Source organism: Notamacropus eugenii, chromosome 5 (genome assembly GCF_028372415.1).
Source record: "Notamacropus eugenii isolate mMacEug1 chromosome 5, mMacEug1.pri_v2, whole genome shotgun sequence".
Taxonomy (NCBI): domain Eukaryota; kingdom Metazoa; phylum Chordata; class Mammalia; order Diprotodontia; family Macropodidae; genus Notamacropus; species Notamacropus eugenii.
In genome coordinates this window covers 456,259,100-456,281,954 of record NC_092876.1, presented here as the reverse complement: position 1 = coordinate 456,281,954, position 22,855 = coordinate 456,259,100, and the positions used below count along the sequence as shown (strand labels likewise).

Here is a 22,855-nt window from a genome sequence, read left to right as displayed (position 1 = left end):
TGTACTATTGGTATCAAAAATTTACCAGAATAAAAATTCATTTGGAGGACTAGGAAACTTTTAATCACCGCATTATAAGGAAGGGCTGGGGCATAGTTGATATTTCTTAGTAGCTCGTATCTCCTGGGTGAACCGACCCATTTAGCTTTCACTTGAGAAGCAGAATCTATGTGATGTTGCAAAGGCACCTAGATACTAATAATTAAAGTCGTGGTATTTTCTTTGATGTGCTCATTATCCAAGTACAGTAGAAGTTAATAAAAGCTTAAAAAGTGAAGTCTGTAGGTGTGAGGAGGGGACTGAATAGCACAGAAGATTGCTGATAGACAAAGCCTTTCACATGGAAATTGCAAATCTTTCAGTGGCTGGAAAACTGTCTCACTCACTAGTATAGAAAGTGCCTACACAGAGTGGAGCTTCATATCTTCTGCACTGTGGATGTGAAAGCAAGGAGCAGTGAGGTAGAAAACAGCTTTCCCAATAGAGTATCAAGAACTAGTCTTCAGGGAGACAGCTAAGTATTTTGAGAACTACTCCTCAATCAAAAAAGTTAGCAGCTTCTGGGATCTTCTTCAGAATGTGGCCAGGATGGGAAAAAGAAGTCTCTTCATGATTGATTTTCTGCCTTGGTCATTAACCTTCAGCTCCTTAGGATGCTTACGTTCTCTCCTTTTTTGAACTTATTTTTTAACAAGTAGAAATTCTGAGTGTGAGGCTAGTGAATGGAATCCAGGACGATTGAAATGAATAAGGAACAATGCTTGTATTGCCTTTGAAGGTTGCAATTATTAGAGTATTTTATAGTCAGTGAAAATACAAGTGCATCGTGTCTTTATCACGTGTCTCAGGTACAGTTTGAAGGAATTGGGAAAATCAATGTAGTTTGGCCATTTGGAAATAATTCAGTGAAGATTAGATTTTTGATGCACTTGAAATTTTTTGCAATGTGTTTCTGAATGTTTGTATATCCTAAGAAATAGAAACAGTAGTCTAGAAGACATTTTCTGGAAGTCAGGAGACTTGGATTGCAGTCCTAGTTCTATTGATTTGATAACAACTAAGTAATTAAATAAGTGATTAAACCTCACTGGACCTCAGTGTGCTCATTTGATGGACTCCCTCTGGTTGGGGAATACAACCAAGAAAGGATAAATTTGGGAAGGCAGGTAAAAACGAAGAATTCTTAGGGAGAAAAAGGAAAGCAGAAAAAATTAAATTAAATCTGGATATGAACTTAGCTGGGGAGACTATCCATCATAGGATACGATATCTTTGAAGTCAGGAGGGATATTAGATACCATTTGGTCCACCCTCCGACCCCTTCATTTAGCAGATGAAGGAACTGAGACTCAGAGAAATTAAGCATCTTCCTCAAGGTGACACAGGTAATAAGAGGCAGACCTTGGATTTGAACTCAGGTCCTATAACTCAAATTCTAGCCTTTTTTCCATTGCATCACATAGTTCCTGAATGTAGAAATGTCTTTGATATGTGACTGATGAATGATGTTGCCACTTGATTCTTGATTTTAGCAGCAAAGTCTCTGCCAAAAGTTCTTCACCTGCTATTACCTGCCACCCCTAATCTTACCTCCAAAGGGGACAGAGACAGATGTGATCTATTGTGCTTAGGAAATTGCTTGGGAAACCAAAACTTAACTCTGTATTACAGAGGAAAAATACATTTTGAAAATGTATGAAATCTCATGGATATAGACATGTGAGCTAAAAGCATTAAATTTCTTAATGTTAATTATTGTGAGTAATCTAAGTTGAACCAGAAACTTGAGAATGTTCATTTTCCAATATATATGTATATATAGGCAACTCTCATATGTCTAGCTTATGTTATTCAAATCCTCTGACAATCACTTTGCTTCCTTCTAGATTGTAAGCTCAATCAGAGCAGGGGCTGTCTTCTTTAAATTTTCTTTCTCTCCCCACAAAATATTCTCTCAGTAGGTGCTTAATAATATAAGTAATTGAAGTGTTGAACGACTGTCTATCTTTTGGTTTTTATAAAGTTTTTAGATGCCTCCTACATTGCGCAAGAACAAAAAGAAAGTGAAATTTGAAAAATTGATTTCAATCCTGTATCGCAGTTCTGACGGAAGAGATGATTGAGACACTTAGTTAAAATTAAGTTGTTAAATTATGTTTTGCAGTTACCTTTCTATTTCTTTGTCCCTTTCTAATGGGTTTGGCTCTATGTTTGATTAAGATATTTATATTAAATTACAACCTATTAAAAAGTGAAATGCACATTTAATCTTAGTTGTTTATATCTATTAATACATTGAAATCTTGTCATTGTTATTATGTCCTAACTTTAAAACCATGTTAATATTTCAGTAATACAAACTTTTATAGAAGCTAAATAATTGTGCAAAATGTGGGTTCTTAATTCTTTTAAAATATGCTATGAAGGGACATGACAATATTTTAACCCAAAGTTTGAGCAAGTTGTATGAACCAAAGAATGATTTAAAATCAGTTTTTGGAGTTGCTAGAGGAATGACTTTAAGTTGTCCAGCAGAATTGTCTGCTTCTTGTTTTGGTTTCTTTTCTAAACTTAAACTTTCTTCTTTGAAATGAAACCATAAAATTTAAATCATTTTTGTGCTTTTTTAAAAATAATTGACATTTGAGTTTGCATAGTAGCATTTCATACTCATAGACAGCTGTTATTGCTCCAGGTAAGAAGAAGAAGAAAGGATATGTAAGCAGCCAGTCCAAGGAGACCAGAACCACACTGTGCATCTCTGGCAAGAAGACAGTTCCTCATGTGTACTACTGGCATTCCTAAAACTCAGTCTCACACTGTAGGAAGCTATCAGTACGCCATAATTTGGACCAGCTTCCCTAAGTGTACTTGCAGAGGTTATTCAGTTGATAAGAATATTTATAGATAATAAAATCCTTTGGGGGAATATTCTAAAAGCAAGGATCCATAAATTTCCAACTTATTAAGGCCATTCATATTCTGTTTGTTTGCTTTTAAACCAGGAATTCTGTCCACATACTTTCTTAACTAAGTCAAAATTTCTAAAAATTGCCTTTTTTACACTATTGAGTACTAATAACACTCAATGCACACACATGTGCACATGTATGTATGTATGTGTGTATATACATACATCATTGTATATGAGTGTATATAGATATATATCTATACACACACAGGAAGCCATCTAGCGCCCAAGTAACTACTTTACTGGAAGAACCAGTGCTTTCATCTAAGAATTAACAATTCTTGGTTCCCAGTGAATTGAGAGTACATAGTCAAGGACTTTCAAGAAAGTGCCAACAGCATTTGGAATAAAATATGTCATTAGTTAAGTGAGAAGAAATTTAAGTTTCTTCTCTTTGATTCCCTTTTGCTCAGCTCTTCTAAGGATTAGCACCAGGGGCTGATGAGGAGAAAGATGAGGACCACGGGGGACTGAGCAGAGATTGATGTTTTGAGGTAGAGTAGGAAGCAGGCTCTTCTTGGCAAACTCATTTCTACTTCAGTAATGGAAAATTGCTTTTAGATTCCTTTAGATTATTAATATCTATCTGATAGTATTTTTTAATCATAGATACTCTTCTTTTAAAAATGGTTTACATTTCACATGGTATCTTTGAAGGTATCATGTGAAAAGAGGTAATATTTTGGAACCAGAAGCCGGCATGTATTTTAACACAACTACACTTACTCAAAGATCCACTTTATTCCTTATTATCTCATCATCCATGGCACTGTATGATTCCATTGCTATGAGATTGTTAAATATAATTCTTCTGATGAGCCCTCTTAGAACAGAGGAGCTCATAGTAACCAGAGACCATGGAAGTCCGAAGGTCTAATATTAATCCCTTATTAACTTTTTAGATTGTATGCAAATCCCTGACTTTTAATTTGTAGTTATTCATAAAATTTTATTATATGCTATTAGTAGTATCTCAATTCCTTGTATTAGGATCACCAGAGTAATTAACGCATATTATTTCTGAAACAGTTCTTTTCGTTTAATAGTTTATTAATTACATGATATGTTAAATTATATAATCTAATGATTTACCGAAGTTAGAACTGTTCTAAAAGGTGACCACTCATTATATTCTGATGATCCTAATATAATAAAACAGTTTACATAGAAAATGTCATAGCATATATTCTAATACTTGAAATGTATTTGATAGTCTAGCACAATTATTTTACTAGAAAAGTTTCCAGATAGAAGTTATTACTTCTTTTAAGTGTTGTCTAGGATCTTAAGGACTACATACTTGCTCATTTATTAAAATATACTGCTACAGGTATAGCCCCAGTATTGGTCTCCTCCAAACAAAAAGAAAGAAGGATAAAGACAGATCACAGAGAAAGGAACAGAATTAGGACAGGAGATAGGAGTAGGCAATTGATAGACTGGAATGAAAAACGAAAAATTATTGAATTAAAAGTAAACTTATTTAGAGCGTTGCAAAAAAGAAGGAAATTTAGTAAACAATGACAGTTACTGTCAGTTCTCTCTAGTTGCCTGTGAGTCAGATATTAGTTCCTATATATCAACATGATCACCCTGATTAATATGGTAAGGGGAGTTTATACCTATGGTACTCAGTCCAAGATTTCCCCTGACATTTTATTTCCCTTTCTCCCTGAGTTCCATCTTGTAAATCAGATTGTGGTTTTCTTTTTATTTTTTTAAGTGAGGCATATGGTAAATTGGGCAGGATAATGTATCTTCATCTCCAGGCTGACTAAAGATGTGAGGACATAAAGATTTCTAAGAATAACTTCATTTTCATCTGCGAAATTATTTCTCATTCTGCAGCAATCTATTGAATATTATTGTTTCTTTAAGAAACATTCTGTGAATCTGGCAAAGTGCATCTTTGTCTTTTTGTCAACAAAGATATTATTGCTTCATAATTCACATTTTTACGATGCTTACACCTTTGTTCATTGTGACTGTTCACTCTAATAATAACTTGATTTTTTTGTTTTAGCAAAATTACAAAATGTTAACTATGACAATTCTTGAATAAGAGTTTCGCTTTTGACAAACATTTATATTTTCTGGGCTTCTAGATTATGTTAAAGTATAATTCTTATATAGAAATATATTTGCATAGTATGTGTGGATGTTCTGCCCCATTCTCAGAATTGATAAATGGAAGGTCTTTATACGAACTTTTTTGTTTCTGTCCTTGGGGTCGGGGTTAGGTGGGATTAAAAAATGCTTGAGCAAAAACACACGTACTTCTTCCAGGTACCAAATTAATAACGAAATCAAAAAAGAAATTTGATATTACAAATTTCACACAAGAATAGTGATGTTAAAAATTGTATGCCAAGCAAATTTCATTAATGGAAGTTTTAGTTATCAACCTGATTTATTTTCATTCTTGGGGGGGGAAAGTACTGAGAGGATATATCTTAATATAGATTAGTTATAACTTTGTGAAAGGGACAGCTATTGTTTACCCTGGTGTTATGAAAATTAAACCCAGAGAGCTCTTTGAATCAGCCAAGTTTTGAATACCTTCTCCTTTCACTGTGATGCTGTTTTATACTCCTTAAAAGAACCTTCCTCCCTCCAGTTTATGGTAACCTCTGCCTTTGAGGAATCAGTGCATATTATAAATGTCCAGATAATGAAAGTAAAATAGGTTTTAAGTTTCCAGAGTATATTAGTCATGTAAGCCATGAAGCCAAGGAGAGGAAACAACAGATAAATAGACAAAGACAGACAGACAGACAGACAGATAGATAGATAGGCACACGTGTATATATGTATATATGTGTGTGTCTACATCACACATTTATATATACACTATACAGAAAGAAATCTATATGTGTATATGTAATGAATTATACACACACACACACACACACACACACACAAACATGCACATACTACCATATTTAAAGCAGCAGTATAAAGCTATACCTCCATACTGGTCTTACTGAGTCTATATACTAACTTATTGAAAGAGGCAGGCATTAACAAGCCAAAGAAATCTTTTAATAGCATAGGTTAATACTTGTTGGAAATGAAGCTTAGACTATGGAAGGTCTGTCACTGTACACTATGACCTGGGTGATTTAAGAAAGTATGAGAAAACAATAATAGTAGCTAACCCTAGGTTCAGTTTCTGCCTTAAGAAATTCATCAGAGAGTGCCAATTCAGATATTGGGACATTCGATAGCATAGGAAGAGCTCTACAGAAGATTTACAAGAAGTACAAAAAATCAATGGCTTGCCACAATGATCACTCTGCTTAAAACTGGGGCGATACACTGGACTCTTCCTCTTGCGTATGTATGTATATTCACTCATTACCAGTGGGTGATTATTTAAAAGTTACTTAACTCTTTTTTTCACCTGTTAATTTGTCTCTCAGGATATAAAATACCGAAACAAATTTGTATAAATTCAGAATTTAATATAATCATTACATAAAGTTAACTGTAAAGTTGGGTCAAATAAAATAACAACTGCTGGAAGGGCCCAAACTGACTTCCCTCAGTCAATGTTCTTTTGAGTTGGAGTACATGTATTACAGTAGCTAGTTTACTTTGAGTGTGGAGTCTTTTCTTTTCTACAAAAAGGAAGTGAAATAATTATTTCTTATTTTTACTGCTTTTACATAAATGGTTTTATAATCTTTTCTCAAAGAAATTTTTTTAGTCTTTTGTTTCGTTGAAATACAAATATTAAAATTTTGCTTAATGTGAGCGAACCATGGATGATTTTTGGCTAATCTAAATTACACAGTTTTGTGTTATGGTAGAAATTAAAATTCTAGCTCTTTAGTAGAATGAGTATTTTTCAAAGACTATTCTTTGATCCATTTGACACATGCATAATTCATGACTTATCTCTTTCATTGCAATGAATGAATGATTGCGGAAGGGCCAGATGAGGATTCTTCCAAATATACTGTAGTTTAATATTGTCAACCTTGTTCATTAGTGTTGTACTAAAGGGAAAAAATTAGGCAAATTTCTTAGACTGGTAATGCTGATTACAATCTTAAAAGTATAAGTCATTAAGCATTGCAGGTCTTTGGTATTAATAACTTCAGAAGGCACAAGTGTATTATAATTTCTTAGTTTTAAGTTGAAACTTGAATGAAATTTTCTACATATCAGCTTGTATCAACCAGTTAAAACGTGATGAGGGGCGTATATGGATTATGGGGAAAACATTGTTTCTATCACACTGTAAACTTGTCTTTGTAATGTTGCAAAGGAGCAGAATACTGCAGAGAATATGTCTTTACTTGGAACATCTGCTACAATCACCATTTACTAGCTTTAGTGGAAGGATTTTATGTTAAATTGAGTTTTTTCATGGTTTTTAAAAGGATCAGAAGAATATTCTTCCAGGAGTGAATAATACCAACACAGATGGCAAGATACATCCCTTGAAAAGTCTGCCATTTTAAAATTTCACTTCCCAGGATATTTTAACTTCATGTTGACTATAACTTCTATTGTATGGGTATTATGTATATCTGTCTAGCTATGCCGATGGCAAATCTTACTCTCTACCCTGTTGGGACATAACGAGGATCTATAATTTTTCACACATGGACAGAGAATATTATGCTCTATCATAATTCTCTCACATGTATCATAACCCTAAAAAAGGAATAGGTGAGAGTGACAGAGCTTAGTTTCTTCCATCTGTAACCCCACAGGGGATGTGCTTTTTGCATTCAAAGGGAATATGTCAAGCTTTATATAGACAACAGATTAGGGAGTTAAATATGGGCATCATATTCACCAGCTTCTTCCAAGAGCCTACATTCTTGAAGCATATACTGTTAAAAAAAAATAGTTAACTCAGAGAAAAATTGAAGAAATGTACCTTCCTCCTTTCTATGCAGAGGCCAGGGACTGTGGGTATAGTATATTTAATAAACTGTAGTATACAGTTGATATGTTGCTTGGTTTTGCAGAATTGCTTTTCTTATTAATCCTTTCTTACAAGAGATGTCTCATGGGAAAATTGGGATAGGCATATATTTGTGTGAAGAAAAGCCATACATAAAAAAATAAGATTTTTAAATGATATTGAAAAAAGTCTAGGCATGAACTCTGGACACGATGATAAACTATTTGTCATTCAAAGATCAGCATAGTTAATTTTGGTAAGTTTCATCACCAGAGTAGGCACAGTATGATTAATTTCTTGGTCACAACAGTAGTTAAAGACTACCTGTTAAGGCACAATGGTGGTGCCATCTTTATCGGTAGAGAGAAAACCCACAGCAAAAGAAATTATACGTATATTTCCAGTATTTACTCACTTTTTAGGTCAGAGTTCTTTATGTTCATTCAAAAACCTCTATTCTTTCAATTTGTCTGTTTTTTGTTATTCTCTCTAAAGAGCAAAATGTGGTTAATTCCCATTTCGCAACAATTTCATTCATTTGAAGACATTATTAGTTGACATCCTCTTTTTTCCAGCATAAGTACTCCCATTTCCTTCTGCTAGGACATATCATCTTGAAAGACCATTGAACTTAGAGTCAAAAGTCTAGCTTTGAGTCTTGGCTGTTTATCTATTTCCTTTTCATTCTTGAGCAAATCATTTGGCTTAGTCTCCTCATCTGTAAAACAGAGATTTCTCAGTCCTCCTCTAACTTCTAAATTCAATGACCTGTTTAACATCTTCTTAATTAGTGTTTTTGTTGTCTTCTAGAACAACTATAGATTTTTCTCATCCCTCCTAATGGTGACCTCTATTGTAGATCATGCTTTCAAGACCACAATTAATGCTCTGTGAAAAGAGAAAGAATTAGTTTCTCTGCCCTGCATAGGCAGTTTGCTTAGTTTCTTTAGTTTTTAGCTGGTATTACAGCAAGATACTGTTAACTCATTCAACCTGTGGTCTGTTATGATACCCCACAGACTTTTCTGCCATATTTTTTCTAGTTCTCCTTTTTCCTTCTTGTACTTGTGCAGAGCCTGTCCAAAGCAAAATGTGGCTGCTCATCCTAGCCTATGATACTCCATTATCCTTTAGCAATTTCATTTTCTATGAATATTAACAGCAGCTGATAAGCAGGCATAGCATTAGGTCAAGTATTGTGGAACTTTTTCTGGAGGAATCCATATGAGAATCCATTTTGCCTAACTAGAAATATTAAAACTGAAATAAGATAAAGGTAGCTCAAAGAAGTGTAGTGCATATTTTTTTCTACAAGAGACCAAGTATAACCTCGTATAAATTAAATGTAGGCTGTTCTTCCAGGGAAAGAAATAGGTGAAAGAGCTTAAAGGAAATCTCTGTACTAAGGCTTATGACAGAGGATGAAGAATTCCTGGGCAAAATAGGGAAAAATAAATCCATGAAGGAAGTCAGGAGCTATAAAATGTGGGAAGTGTAGGAAAATAAATTTTGAATTGCTGTAACTCTATTACATATATTTTATTTTTTCCCTAGAAAATGGATCTAGGTTTTCTAAGAAGGAATAAGAATTCCATGCTTCATGGAAACATAAGGTGAACCTACAAGTACTAACGGTTCAAGGAAACCTATTAGAGACCTGAATAATAAGATCTTAGTGGTCCTCAGTGACTCCTGCTGGGCAGTACGACCATGTACATAAGTACACATGTGTAATCAGTGTGTGTTCTGTATTCCTAGTAATTATATTTAAAACATGACAAAGAACCCCTCAAAACTTAACAAATCTACTTACTTCCATCACCTTTTAGTGATTCATGAATCTGCCAGACTTCTTAAAATGATACAAAAGGACTCTCAAGTCCTAGGAAGGAAAATTAAGGACTTGAGCTCACATATGATGCTATTCTTACATCCTTTAATTGAAGGCTGCCATTTTGGAAAAGAAGGGATTATGTATCAACAGATAATATTATTTGACAATCCTCCAATTATTAATATTAAGTAAAGTAGGAAATAAGGGCATGAATGTTCAACAAAGGTATCATGGAGGATGTCTAGTACAGAATCCAAACTGAAGAGAAAGTCCTTAGAGATTTTTGAGATCTATAAGTTCCTATTTGTGCATGACTGGGTATGTGACCACCAGTCCTTCCTGAAATATGGCAGAGACTCCTTAAGGAGATTCCCTATAAGCTGAGTAACTTCTATTGTGGAGATTTCAGCTCAATAGCATAAAAGACTTCCTAACAATTAAATTTATCTGAAAACAAAATCATTTTTCTTCATTAGGTAGCAAGTTTTTCTAAGTTTTTTTTTGGGGGGGGGGGTCAGAAATAGTTGAGGTGTTTGGAAGAACCCAGATGACTCATATGCAGAGGTGACTACTGTGTTGAGTAGAATTTTTTTTTACCAGATGATTTCCAGAGTCTCTTTCAACTCTGAGATACTGTTCTACATGTAATATGAAGTATGATTGGTAGTGATTTTGGTGTTCCTAAACATATAGTTTAAGTCTTGGACTATGTAAATAGTGTTATATTTTACTACATTACCAAGACAGTGACATATTTTCTATGAATTAGCATATTTGGGTAGTTTAGGAGTTTAGCATATTTAGATCATTAGACCCATAACTTAATTGAAATAAGTAGATGAAACCTGGAACCAGTCAAACCAATTTGTTTCAAACAGTCTCCAAATGAAAAGTCCTTGTCGTTGTGACAAAATAACTACCTCTCTATTTGCTAAACTGGCTTCCTTTTATAAACACATATTCTCTGAATCCATCCAGTGTCTATTCATCTATCGTAATCATATTAATAGGGAACACCAAGAGGAAAATCCTTTTGATTTAGCCATACTGATACTTAACAATTACCAATTCTGACAACCTTCATAAAACATTCCTTACTGCACATTCTAGAATTTTGTCAGGAAAAGAAACTACCCTCTCTTAGTTCCTTTCCATAGTCTCTCCAAGATATAATAGTGGCTCAGCAATCGTATCTCTCAGTTCTGGGCCTGGGAACTTGAAATCCGCTTGGGAAGCCAGGTGTCTTTTTATTCTCTCCTTGCTTATCTTGGATGTCAGCACTCAAATAACCATTTCTGTTTTGATCCATCCTGTCTGGTGTATACACTTGTGACTGGATTATCCAGTAGCTACTAAGAAGCCAGATTTTTCATGAATTCTACCTCACTTTGGTTGTCACAAATTCTCCTTGAAATCTGCTTCCTTTTTCCCTTCTTTTAAAAGGATACTAAAGGAGAAAAAGCCCTTAATCTGGAGTTGGGGCCTGAGTTCAGCCTCTAGCTCTGCTAGTTGATATGATATTCTACAAGTAATTTAACATTTATAGACCTCAGTTTCCACATTTTTAAAAATCAAAGGATTGAACTAGAAAATCTCTAAGGTCTCTTCTGGCCATTACATCTCTCATTCAGAGTTTCCCTTCTTTTCATTACATGACGTATTCTCATTCATAATTCTCAATTATTTCAAATACCTGTTAGTTAAATGCATTTTGTCAATTTTAGACATTCCCTTTCCTTACTCCTTTCTGTGAAGTAGAGTACATCAAATCTCTTGACCTAGCAGAGTATATTTAGAAGTGGAATGGATCTTTTATAGCATGGGTTTTTAAACTGAGGTCTATAGACCACCATTCCTAAGAGGACCATAGATAGATTTCAGTGGGTCGCTGAATCTGGATGGGAAAAATTACATATTTTCACTAACTTCTAAATAAAAACGAACATTCCCTTCCATTGACAATGTAGGCAACAAACATCATTCTAATAAGTTTCCATAGATTTTATCATATTGACATAGGAGTCTGTGACACAAAAATAATATGGAGAAATTGTTATAGCCTCTGGAATTTAATAGATGGGGAAACTGAGAGCTTAAAAGTCTCGCTCTCTTTAGGGATTCAAAAGTTTGGGTCTACATTTACATGTATCTGTTTTCTGACAACATTCCTCATTATCATCAAAGAAAATATTCTGTAAGTTCCCATTGTTTGTATTTTCCCAGAGTTGACTTGTTACTTAATATCCTGCTGCTGCTCCATCTTCCTGGAATATCCTCCCACATCCCAAAAACTGAATCACATTCCTCCTTGCACTAAGACTTGTCATAACCCACTTCATGACCTTTTTAGATAAGCATAATGAGAATTTTGTTATTTCCAATGGAACCCAAGAGAGATAGAAACTTTCCTTCCCTATGGGCTCCACTCTAGCTCTGTCTAAAAAGAATAGAAATTCAACATGAGACAAAAGGATAAAAAAAAAAAATGTATGGTAAATTACATTGCCTATCATTTTTGGTTATGCTAATGAGGTTATTAAATGTTTTTGCCAACCATAAAGTGCTATGCTGTTCTTTCATTAGCTGGCAATTAGCTAATCTCATTAGAGGAGAGATTCCCACTCTTTTTAAAAGTTGCAGTAGCAAATTCTTTGATTTTAGAATACTATATACGCACAATTAACCTAAAGTGTCCTAATACCAAACTTAAAAATATATGACACCTTTAAAGATTCCTAGAGATGCGTTGGGATTTTGCAAGAACAAGCCAGTCCTAATGGAAAAATATTGTGGTGAATATTGTTCACCTTTACTTTCTAGCTCATAAAAAGTAGCTATGATTTTGTGAACTTAAAGTTATTTAAATTTTGAGCATCTTCCAGATCAGTTGTGAGGAAGAAGAGCAGGGGATTTTATTGAAATGGAATACAGATGAAAAGAATGATGCATTGTTGGAGTATCCAAAGGAAAAAAAAGGGCCAACATCTATGGAATTCGACATGATGGGATATGACAGAAAAAAATGTCAGTGGACTGAAATTTCATAAACATAGGGCTCCTAGCCATATTCTTCCCTCTTAAGGGATTTCTAAGAATATCTAGACATTTTTTCTCCCTTGACCCTTACATGAGGCATTTAATGGAGCTATTGTGTTCCTATCTTTTTTTTAACTCTAAGAAACATTTGGAGTTCTATTTAGTTCTGGATGCTCAAAAGAGCTCATGGTGGCCATCAAGAATCAGAACTGAAATTTTTCTCTGATCATTAAAAATGTATTTTAATACTTCCCTGATATATCTGACAGTCTTTAGTACTGGATTTCAGGTCTGATTAACGCATTTATTTTAGAAATCTATCTCAAAACAGTGAGTTTGTGCTCCTTTATATTAGAATCTTAACAAATATAATTCAGCTGCCTCACATATCTTCCCTCCTTTAGCATTCTAAATAAGGATGATGATAAATAGCTAATATTTATATTGCACTTGCTATGTCTCAGACAGCGTGCTAATCATTTTACAATTATTATTTCACTTTATCCTCACAGCAAATCCCAAGAGAGACAGGTGCTATTATTATCTTCATTTTAAAGAGGAGAAAACTGAGACAAATGGGATAAGTGACTCACTTAGGGTTACAGTTAGTGTTAGAGCTCTGATTTGAACTCAGGTCTTCCTGACTGCTATACTGCATATACTATGCCACCTAGTTTGCTTCAAACTATTTGGTTTTCTGTTTGGGCATTTTTTTAATTGAATATTCCCATCACTTGACAAACTATACCAATTACTTACTTCTTAACACTGATAAATTTCTAGCTAATGCATTTCCTTTCTTGCGATAGACCCTATTTCTTGTTTCTGCTTTATTTTAAAATGTTGTTTAGCTATTGGTAAAATGGTTCAAGGAAGTTTGAACAGAACTACTTGATCTGATTGTGATTTAATGGTTGGAGACCCTAAAATTCACTGATGTCCTTAGAATAACCATCCTCAATGCTAATCTGGCTCAATGTTACTCTTGCATGCATCAGAATGGAGCACTGGTGTTGGTAGGACCAGTTACTGAGGACATAACATTAGCCCCATTTAGAAGTAGAGACAAAAGAATGATATATAGGAAGATTTAGAATCTAGATCAAATTTCAAATGGACTAAGACGTCAGGTTTTTAATGTCTAACTGCATAAATTGTTCACTTAAATCAGCTGAGAAAAGGAGGTAAAGAATTTTATATTTCTAGTGCACTCTTCTTAGGACTCTACTACCTGAAATGATGATGCTTGCCTTAACAAACCAATGGCATGGCTGACTAAAGAAGTTAAGGGAAGAAGCTGATGGCTTTATTTTTGGTCTTTCAAATTTGATCTTGCTCCTCCCCTTTATTTTTAACAAGTATAATCATGTAAAAAATTTCCATATTAGTCATTTTGTACAAGAAGACTAAAAAAAAAAAGAATGAAAGTAAATTAAAAAAATAGCCTGCTTCAGTCTGTATTCAGACAGTATCAGTTCTTTCACTGCAGGTGGATAACATACGTCACCATGACTCTTTTGGGATTGTCTTGGATCATCGTATTGCTAAGAATAGCTAAGTCATTCACCACTGATCATTGTACAATATTGCAGTTGCTGTGTATAATGTTCTAATTCTGCTCATTTCACTTTGCATCAGTTCATGTAAGGCTTTCCAGGTTTCCTGAAATCATCCTGCTTTTCATTTCCTATAACACAGTAATATCCCATCACAATTATATACCACAGCTTGTTTCTCAACTGACAGGCATCCTCTCAATTTCCAATTCTTTGCCAATGCAAAAGAAGACTGGATACAAATATTTTTGTACATGTAGGCTCTTTTCTCCTTTTTTAATATCTTAGAGATGTACACCTAGCAGAGATATTGCTATGCACAGTTTTATAGCCATTTGGATATAGTTCCAAATTGCTCTCCAGAATGATTGGAACAGTTCACAACTCCACCAACAATGCATTAGTGTCCCAATTTCCCACTTCCCCTCCAACATTTATCATTTTTAATTTTTGTCATATTAACCAGTCTGATAGGTAAGAGGTGGTACCTCAGAGTTGTTTAAATATGCACTTCTCTAATCAATAATGATTTAGAGCATTTTCATAAAACTACAGAGAACTTTGATTTCTTTGTCTGAAAACTGCCTGTTCATATATTTTGATCATTTATCAATTCAGAAATGACATATATTTTGATAAATTTGACTCAGTTCTCTATACATTTGAGAAATTAGGCCTTTATCAGAGATACCTGTTGCAAAAAAAATATTCCCCATTTTTCTCTTTTCTTTTTAGTTTTCATTGCCTTGGTTTTATTTATGCAAATACTAGTTACATATAGCCAAAATTTTCTATTTTACATTTTGTAATGTTCTCCATATTTTTTCAGTCCTAAATTCTTCCCTTATCAATAGATCTGGCAAATAATCTATTCCATCCTCTCCTAATTTGAAGCTGGAGACTTTTAAAACATCCAGGCATCATTTTAGCTCTTGAAAATGAACATAATGAAAGAATTTGTGGCCATCTAGAGTTGCTCATGTCATAGTGACTGCATTTTACGCTTAAAGAACTTTCTGAATAAAATGGTAGCTTACTGAAATCATTGCTATTGTTTATGTTTTAGAGGCAATTCTTGCTTAGGGATATTTTCTGTTTTCCCAAGTTGGAAATCAACAGTCCACTTACTTCATCATCTGTGCTGGCTAAACAGCCTTCCTTTGTGGGTAGGACAGATGCTGGGATGTCAATTCGTGCTGTATTTTCTCCTTCCAGTGCAGAAATGGTTCTATGACATCCTGATTCCCAAATGCTTCAGTAGTCACATGCCATTGCAGAGAATTTCTTCTTAAAGTATAGTAAAGCCTTTTCCCTGGCACCATCACTGTAGCTGATCCTTGTTAATTGAATTACCAAATGAGTTCATAGATGTGAAAATACTTTGGGAAAAATAAAAAGCTTTTTGCAGACATTTAGTGGAATTATCATCACCATAGAGCCTTGAATTGTCTAGCTCTTCCTGTGTTGTTCTCGTCACTGTTGCTGTCATGTCAGTCGTGTCTGACCCTTCGTGACCCCATTTGGGGTTTTCTTGGCAAAGATACTGGAGTGGTTTGCCATTTCCTTCTCCAGCTCATTTTACAGATGAGGAAACTGAGGCAAACTGAGTTAAGTGACTTGCCCAGGGTTACACAGCTAATAAATGTCTGAGGCCAGATTTGAACTCAGAAAGAAAAGTCATGCTGACTTCAGGCCTGGCACTCTATCCATTGCACCACCTACCTATTCCAATTAAGGATTTAAATTTAGACCTTGAAGGAACCTAGTCCAAACCCCTCATTTTATAATTCAAAAAAAAACTAAGATCTAAAGACATAATAGCACCTATACATGGTCACACAGCTAATAAGTGACAGAGGTGGGAATTAAACTGATAATAAATCCACAACTCTCCTTTCACCATCCTGTTTTACAATCTAAATTTCTTGCCTTCGTTCTCTCATCTCTCCCAATTCAAATGCAGTTGGGATTTATAACTCCATAAGAACATTCCTGTATTTACATTTAATTCAGCTATAAAATGTGGTTCCACTTTATCCCTTTTCCCTTTATCAATTATGCCTTTCATTTTTCTATCTTTTAAGTAGAATTCTAAACTGAAATCGTTACATCAATCAATCAATATTTATTAAACACTTTCTATGTAAGAAGAAACTGCTGAAACCCACCATACTGTCCAGCACCATCCTCACTCCTTCCAGCTACTTTCTCGTCATAACTTCTGAGTGTTCTATGTTGCTTTTGCTCTATGTCGCTTTTATTGGAAGAAACCAGACAACTTAAGAAGGGGCAAACAGTCCCTACTTATGTGCAGCTAACTAACAGAAAAAAAAAACTTGCTTTCTTTTCCTCAAGACTAGGAAGAAATTAGGCAGATTGCGAAATGTAGGGTTTTTAGTTCTCCTCTCAATTCAAACTTACTTGGGACCTAAGGCACATTTCAGAAGAAATTCTGACAATTGTGGTTATATATGTGGGAGAGAAAATTGTTTGTTTGTTTTTGTAATCTCTGCTCTGTGCAACATTTTCAACAAACTCCAAAGTAATAAGAAAAAATTAGCATATGTTCCCAGCCCCTCCTGTAAAGCCGGGTTCCAGGATTTCAATTGTTTGACACTCCATCATAAGTCATCATAAAACAAATAAATGGTAATAACTTGACTTATTTTTTTTAGAAATGAAAAATAGAGAATTAGTGAAGTAATTTAGAAGGACTAATAGTTAAGTCAAGTTTTGGAGGATTTTTCAAATACTTCATTGTAATTAGATAATATGTTTGGGGATGGCATTCAAATAGGATAACTTCATTAAATCCTGCATATTGCATCTGAAGTTTATGGGCTCATTTGGCATATCATTTCAGTAGTTGTTGCATACAAGTAGCATTACCTTGTCATTTTTATTCTAGTTTTATGGCCCAGCAAAAGATTTCTTGTATTGAATCTTTCTTCCATACATCAGAATGTAGCCTTGGTGTTGTCAGTACCAGTTACTTGAGGGTATAACATTAGCCCCACTCAGAAGTAGAGACAAAAAAACCACATAGACTTAAAAGAGGATGAGAGAGAGGGAAAAATCTATAATTTGGTATTTAAATTCAGAATATTGTTTAGGCTAGTTCAATATTTTTTTCTGTCAAATGAGTGCTTAGAAAGAGTGCCTGGCATTGTAGATAGAAGGCTAGCTTCGGAATCGGGAAGATGTGGGCTCAGGTCCTGTCTCTGGCACATCCTGGCTGTGCGATTCTGGACAAGTTATTTAACCTCTCCATGCCCCCACAAAACTCTCTGCAAGTTGGAGAGCCACTGTGACCTGCACTAGTAGAAGGAATTTTCTCATAGGGAAGTAATTCCCTATTTGAACGAATAACAAATCTATGCTTCCACCCTCCCTCCCCCCAAGAAGAAATGAGTACTTAATTTTGAAATGAAGCTCACGCTTTGGACGAAAGAGAAGAGAAATCTGAAATGTGGCACTGCTTTCCATTGTAACTTATTGTTTTCCATATAGAATGTCTGTTGTAGCCTTTGGTCTTCTGTGGTAAATGTCTTTTGTACTGCCTGGTAAAAGACCCTATGGGGATAACTTGGTTAATCAATTCAAAGATTCATTGTTGTTTTTGTTTCCTTGAGTTTAAATCCTAAAAATATTTATGGTGGTACACCTATGATGTCATTTTTACTAATCTTATTAAAGGGGGAAAACATGGAATCTTGAATGCTGTACCTCAATTTTATTGTGATGATTTTGCTGGTTACCAGGTGGGGTGGCAGTTGAAAAATTTGGTGAATGCTCTACGAGAGGACCCGAGTGGTGTTATCTTAACTTTGAAAAAGCGACCTCAGAGCATGCTTACCTCAGCACCAGCTTTACTGAAAAATATGAGATGGAAACCCCTTGCTCTGCAGGTAATGAAGCTTAATCATAAGTCATACACCATCATTGTAGCCATAGATTACCGCAGTGATGCTTCTTTATTATTGTGCCTCATCTCCGCAGCACATGGATTAACTTTGTATGCTTTGGAAAATTTGTTTGTGAAATGATCACTTCACAGCTTTCCCTGCTAGGTTCAATTGTGGTCAGATTTGATAGTTATTATAATTAATTTCTAGTCTATACATGGCCTTTCCCCTCTCCTCCCCCATGTATTCACCAATTGATTTACAGACATTTGAAACATTATCCAAAGAACCACAGGCTATCTCCTGTGGAAGGATGCATAAAACATGAAAATGTATGGTTTCCTTTTGTGCAATGACATTTAGAGGTTTTATTTTGACATACCACACACACACACACACACACACACACACAGAGGCAGAGTTTAGACACAGCTAAATCATAGCTTACAGAAGAGTTTTTTGAATGTCACAACAGAATAATTTATATCACGAAGAAAATGAGTTGTATTTTAGTTCTGAAAATATACTCAATTAAACAGATTGAATTGACTTTCTTTCATCTCCTTCATTTAATAATAATAATATAAACAGGTAGATAAAGTTAGTGTGCCAAAAATTTGGAAATCATTGCATTGAAATTTCAGTGTTTTATTTCAGCAGGAACTATCATCATGATATGTTACTTTGGACACTGTGAAAATTATAGTCATTAAGAAATAGATATCTACAGTGTGATGAAAGTATGCTATTGATTGATGAAAGATGAAAAAAAATTCCCCATTATGCTTAAGACATGATCTTTAATCACATGCAGAAGGACTTCTTTTTTCTTTAATGAAATCTCCATTTTAAATGGACTCTTATCCTGTCTGAAGAGAGAGTAGGTTTGAGGGAAAAAAATTGAAGTGCCCCATAGAACATTGTGCATTGTCCAGGTTAACAAAAAGGAAAAGAAAAGGAAGATATGAAAATACCACTGTTGTCACTGCTGCTTAAAATATTAACAAGTCCTATAATTGTCACTAATACCTTTCATAAATTACTTTTCTAAAAGCTAAACTTTCCACCATCTTTCAATATGATGTTGAGCTATTCACTGGAACAAAATTTAGCATTGTAGTTGCACCAAATGAATGTCATGGAATTGTTACAATAAAGTCTTAGAATTTCTAGATCTCTTTTTCCCTGAAAGAATACATATGTAGACTGTTAATCAGCGATAATTAATGTAGACGTTCTTTTTAGTGTTTAATTAAGGATATCTGCTAAACTACAAGATCAAAAATTTAAATGATTCATTGAACCAAATTTTTATTAGTTTAGAACTGGGCACTAGATGCTCTCCCATCATTTCATGGCATTCTATTTACTCACTGCATCATAAGTTGCTTTGTTCTTCCACCCTATTGTTTCCCATTGGCATAGCTTACACGGAAGATCCTTCATCTAGTGGGTGGGGGTCATAGTTGAGATGAAGATGAAGGCCATTTTTTTTCAGAGATTGCCTTCATTTTCCATGAATTTGCAATGATATTGAATAATTCTTTTTAGCCCCTCATCTCTCATTTCAAACACCAAACAATCAGTTCCATGTTCTGTGCACATTATTCCTAAAAAATATCTTGTCTAAAGATATTAATGATTTTTCCCCCTACTTTTAGAATGTGGCTACAAACACAAAATGAAGTGGAGAATTAAGGTAACTACAGTATCCAAATAAGAATCACTTTGATTGAACCGAAATAATTAAGGGAAGGGTATCATCTTCAACTGAACTGCTCTAATTACCTCACTTTCTCAAGAACATTTGTAGGCATGCTGAGAAAGCAGGAGAACGAGAACATTGTTAGAGAACTGCTTCCACCTGTACTTCCTGCCAGAATTGTCATAGAATAAGCCTAAAAATAATCTAGACCTGTTCCTTAGACACCAAGGAATCTGTACCATTAGCTCACTAATTGAGTTTGTTCCTCAGTGTCCTGTTATTGTAACTAAGGGTTATTTTCAGGATCAAGATGGCACTGAAATTCTAAGACCTATGTCCACATGCTGTGTATAGATACTTTTACAAGTGACTTGTTTCTATCATTAAAAATAAGATATAGAGAAGTCACTATTTGATCCTGTCTGTAATGAGTGAACCTTTACAAGTGAGGGAACATCAGTTTTTGACTAAAGACTTCCTAGTGGTGTCAAGGATGCCCTTGTGAAGAGGCTGTGTGCTGCGGAATTTAAGGGGTAAGGAAAACTCTCAGTTCTACCAGGAACGTTTCCCCAGTATCTATTGCAGAGTTATCAGGTTCATCCATGAGGTCAGGTTTTGACTGATACAATGAAAAGAGAAATGACTGAAGGTAGAGGATGTGAGGTCAAATCTAGGTACTGACACTACTTATATGATCTTGGGCAAGCAGCAAAATCCTTGGGTCTCAGTTTCCTCTAGCAAAATAAAAGTATTGGACTAGATGGTCTCTAAGTTTCTTCTAGCTTTAAATCAATCAATAAATAAGCACTTATTAAGTGTCTACAGTATGCTAAGGACCGGAGATACAAAAAAAGGCAAAAAAACAGCCCACATTCTCAAGGAGCTTGCAATCTAATGGAAGAGACAACATGCAAACAAATATGTACAAAGCAAGCAATATACAGAAGAAATAGGAAATAATCAACAGGGAGAAGTCACTAAAATGAAGAGGAGTAATAGAAGGTTTTCTATAGGAAGGTGAGATTTTAATTGAGACTTCAAGGAAGTCATGGAAGTGAACCATTAGAGCAGGAGAGGGAGTGTCTTAGGCATGGAGGGAAAGTGTCGGTAACTGAGAGCTGGAGTGTCTTCTGTGATCCTGTGCTAGGAGAAAGGAAAGGCTAATAAAATGGCAGGTGGTGAGGGAGACTCTATCTACCTATTCCCCAATTAAGCCTGTGAATGGCTTTGTGTTTTAGTAGCAAAATGGTTCTGTTGTCATTCTTATCCAAGGAATAAGTGTTCAAATTAATGACACTGGGGGTCTGCACAATAGGAATGAACATTAATATTATTTTCAAAATATCTGCTTATGATGTTAATACATGCAAGTACATAAACATCCAGAGTGCTCATTTGATCATTTAGATGAGCAATCATCCAGAGTCCAGAATAGAGAAATTATCTTTGTTCTCTTACTGTTTCATTCTTATTGGATCATTATTGATTCGTTCACTACCACTAGAACCATCAGAACTATGAAAAATAGGGGTGAGTATAAAATTCCCAACATTGTTTCTTTGGGTGTTTTTCATTTCAATTATAGCAGATGCTAAAACATTAGGTGAAGTTAATTTTCAAATTTGAGAATTCCAGATGTAGTAAACCCAGCAACACTTTGGCACGTTTACAATCTAATGGAGGAAAAAATGTACAAAAAAAACACAAACAAACTATATAAAAGACAAATATTGAATAACAGGAGAAAGGTCCTGCAATTAAGAGGAATGGGAGAAGACTTCTTGTGTTTATTTCTCAATAGCTACCCAAAAAATGGTTATTGTCTAGATATGAAAGTATGGATAATCAACAGGTAGATGCTAACGTGTTCAAATGATTATTTTAAATACATTTTATGCTTAAGGAACAACTGCTTAAATTTTAAGAGGAAATCGTACTGCAAATTTAAATAAGTAAACTATAAATGAAGGTTATTCCCTTTATTTTAAACTAAAAATAGAAAATCTAATTGTGTTAAGCAAGATTAAATCTTCAAAAAAATTTGGGACTTTTGTTAGTTTTGAAAATATTAGAAATAGTAGTGATTTCCAGTAGAAGTAAGCCAATAGCAGACTTCGATTTGAGTTCCCTTTGACTCTCCATGCATGGAGTAGGATCAGTTAATGAGAGTAAACCATACAACCTCCTTAGCACCTCTCACCGAGAGCAAGTTCTTATTTGTTAATTCTTGAAACTTAGAAGGTCTGAGGTCTATGTAGTTGTTTTCTCAAAAGGTCCATTTTAAGAAGATAAAGCTCTAGGCTTTTAAACAGTTCCTCTTGCCATGTTCAACACTACCAACAATCTTCTAGTGATGTATTAAATGGGTGAAACTTCTGTGTTGTGAGTTGTCATTGTTGATATTCCTGTATGGATAACCAGATTGTCATCTCAGAGGCCAGGAGTAACACTTTTTTACTTTTAGAATGAAAATCGGGGATAGATTGAATCTTCCATACTGTGTTGGCAATAGCATTCCCAGTGGCTGCCTTGCCTGGTAAATTGCACCAAATGCTTAGAGTGATAGTGGGGAAAAAGAGAAGGACAGTATGCCTTTTAACTGAGACTCGTTGGAATCAGGGAAACATCATAATTCAGCTGTGGGTTAACCATGAGAATACATTTTTAGATGTAGGTATTTTTAAATAACTATCCAAAAAGCACTTAAATTGGTTCTCTTTGTGACAAATATCATTCAGGGATTGTGTGGGTGAATTAAATGGACACAGAATGATTTTCTGCAAAGGCAGAATGTTCTTTGAAGAGATTATTGGAATTTTTGGACTGGTTGCATAATATGCATAGTGTCAAAAAATTTCTTCTTATCCTGAAATGACAATTGAAACTGGTAGAGATATGCATTCAGTGTGCAGATAACTTTTTTACTC

At 34.7% G+C, this 22,855-nt stretch overlaps 1 protein-coding gene across 14 annotated transcripts in view; it reads left to right on the top strand.

The window, feature by feature from the left end:
- Positions 1-22,855, top strand: part of CNKSR2 (connector enhancer of kinase suppressor of Ras 2) — a 327,007-nt gene that overhangs the window by 156,515 nt on the left and 147,637 nt on the right. For 10 of the 14 annotated variants that reach the window (XM_072615303.1, XM_072615296.1, XM_072615295.1 and 7 more), the window contains one exon: positions 18,080-18,226. The exons of the other annotated variants lie outside the window; for them this stretch is intronic. In XM_072615303.1, coding sequence (XP_072471404.1) covers positions 18,080-18,226 — 147 coding nt within the window. The remainder of the gene's footprint in view (positions 1-18,079; positions 18,227-22,855) is intronic. 14 annotated transcript variants of the gene reach the window in all.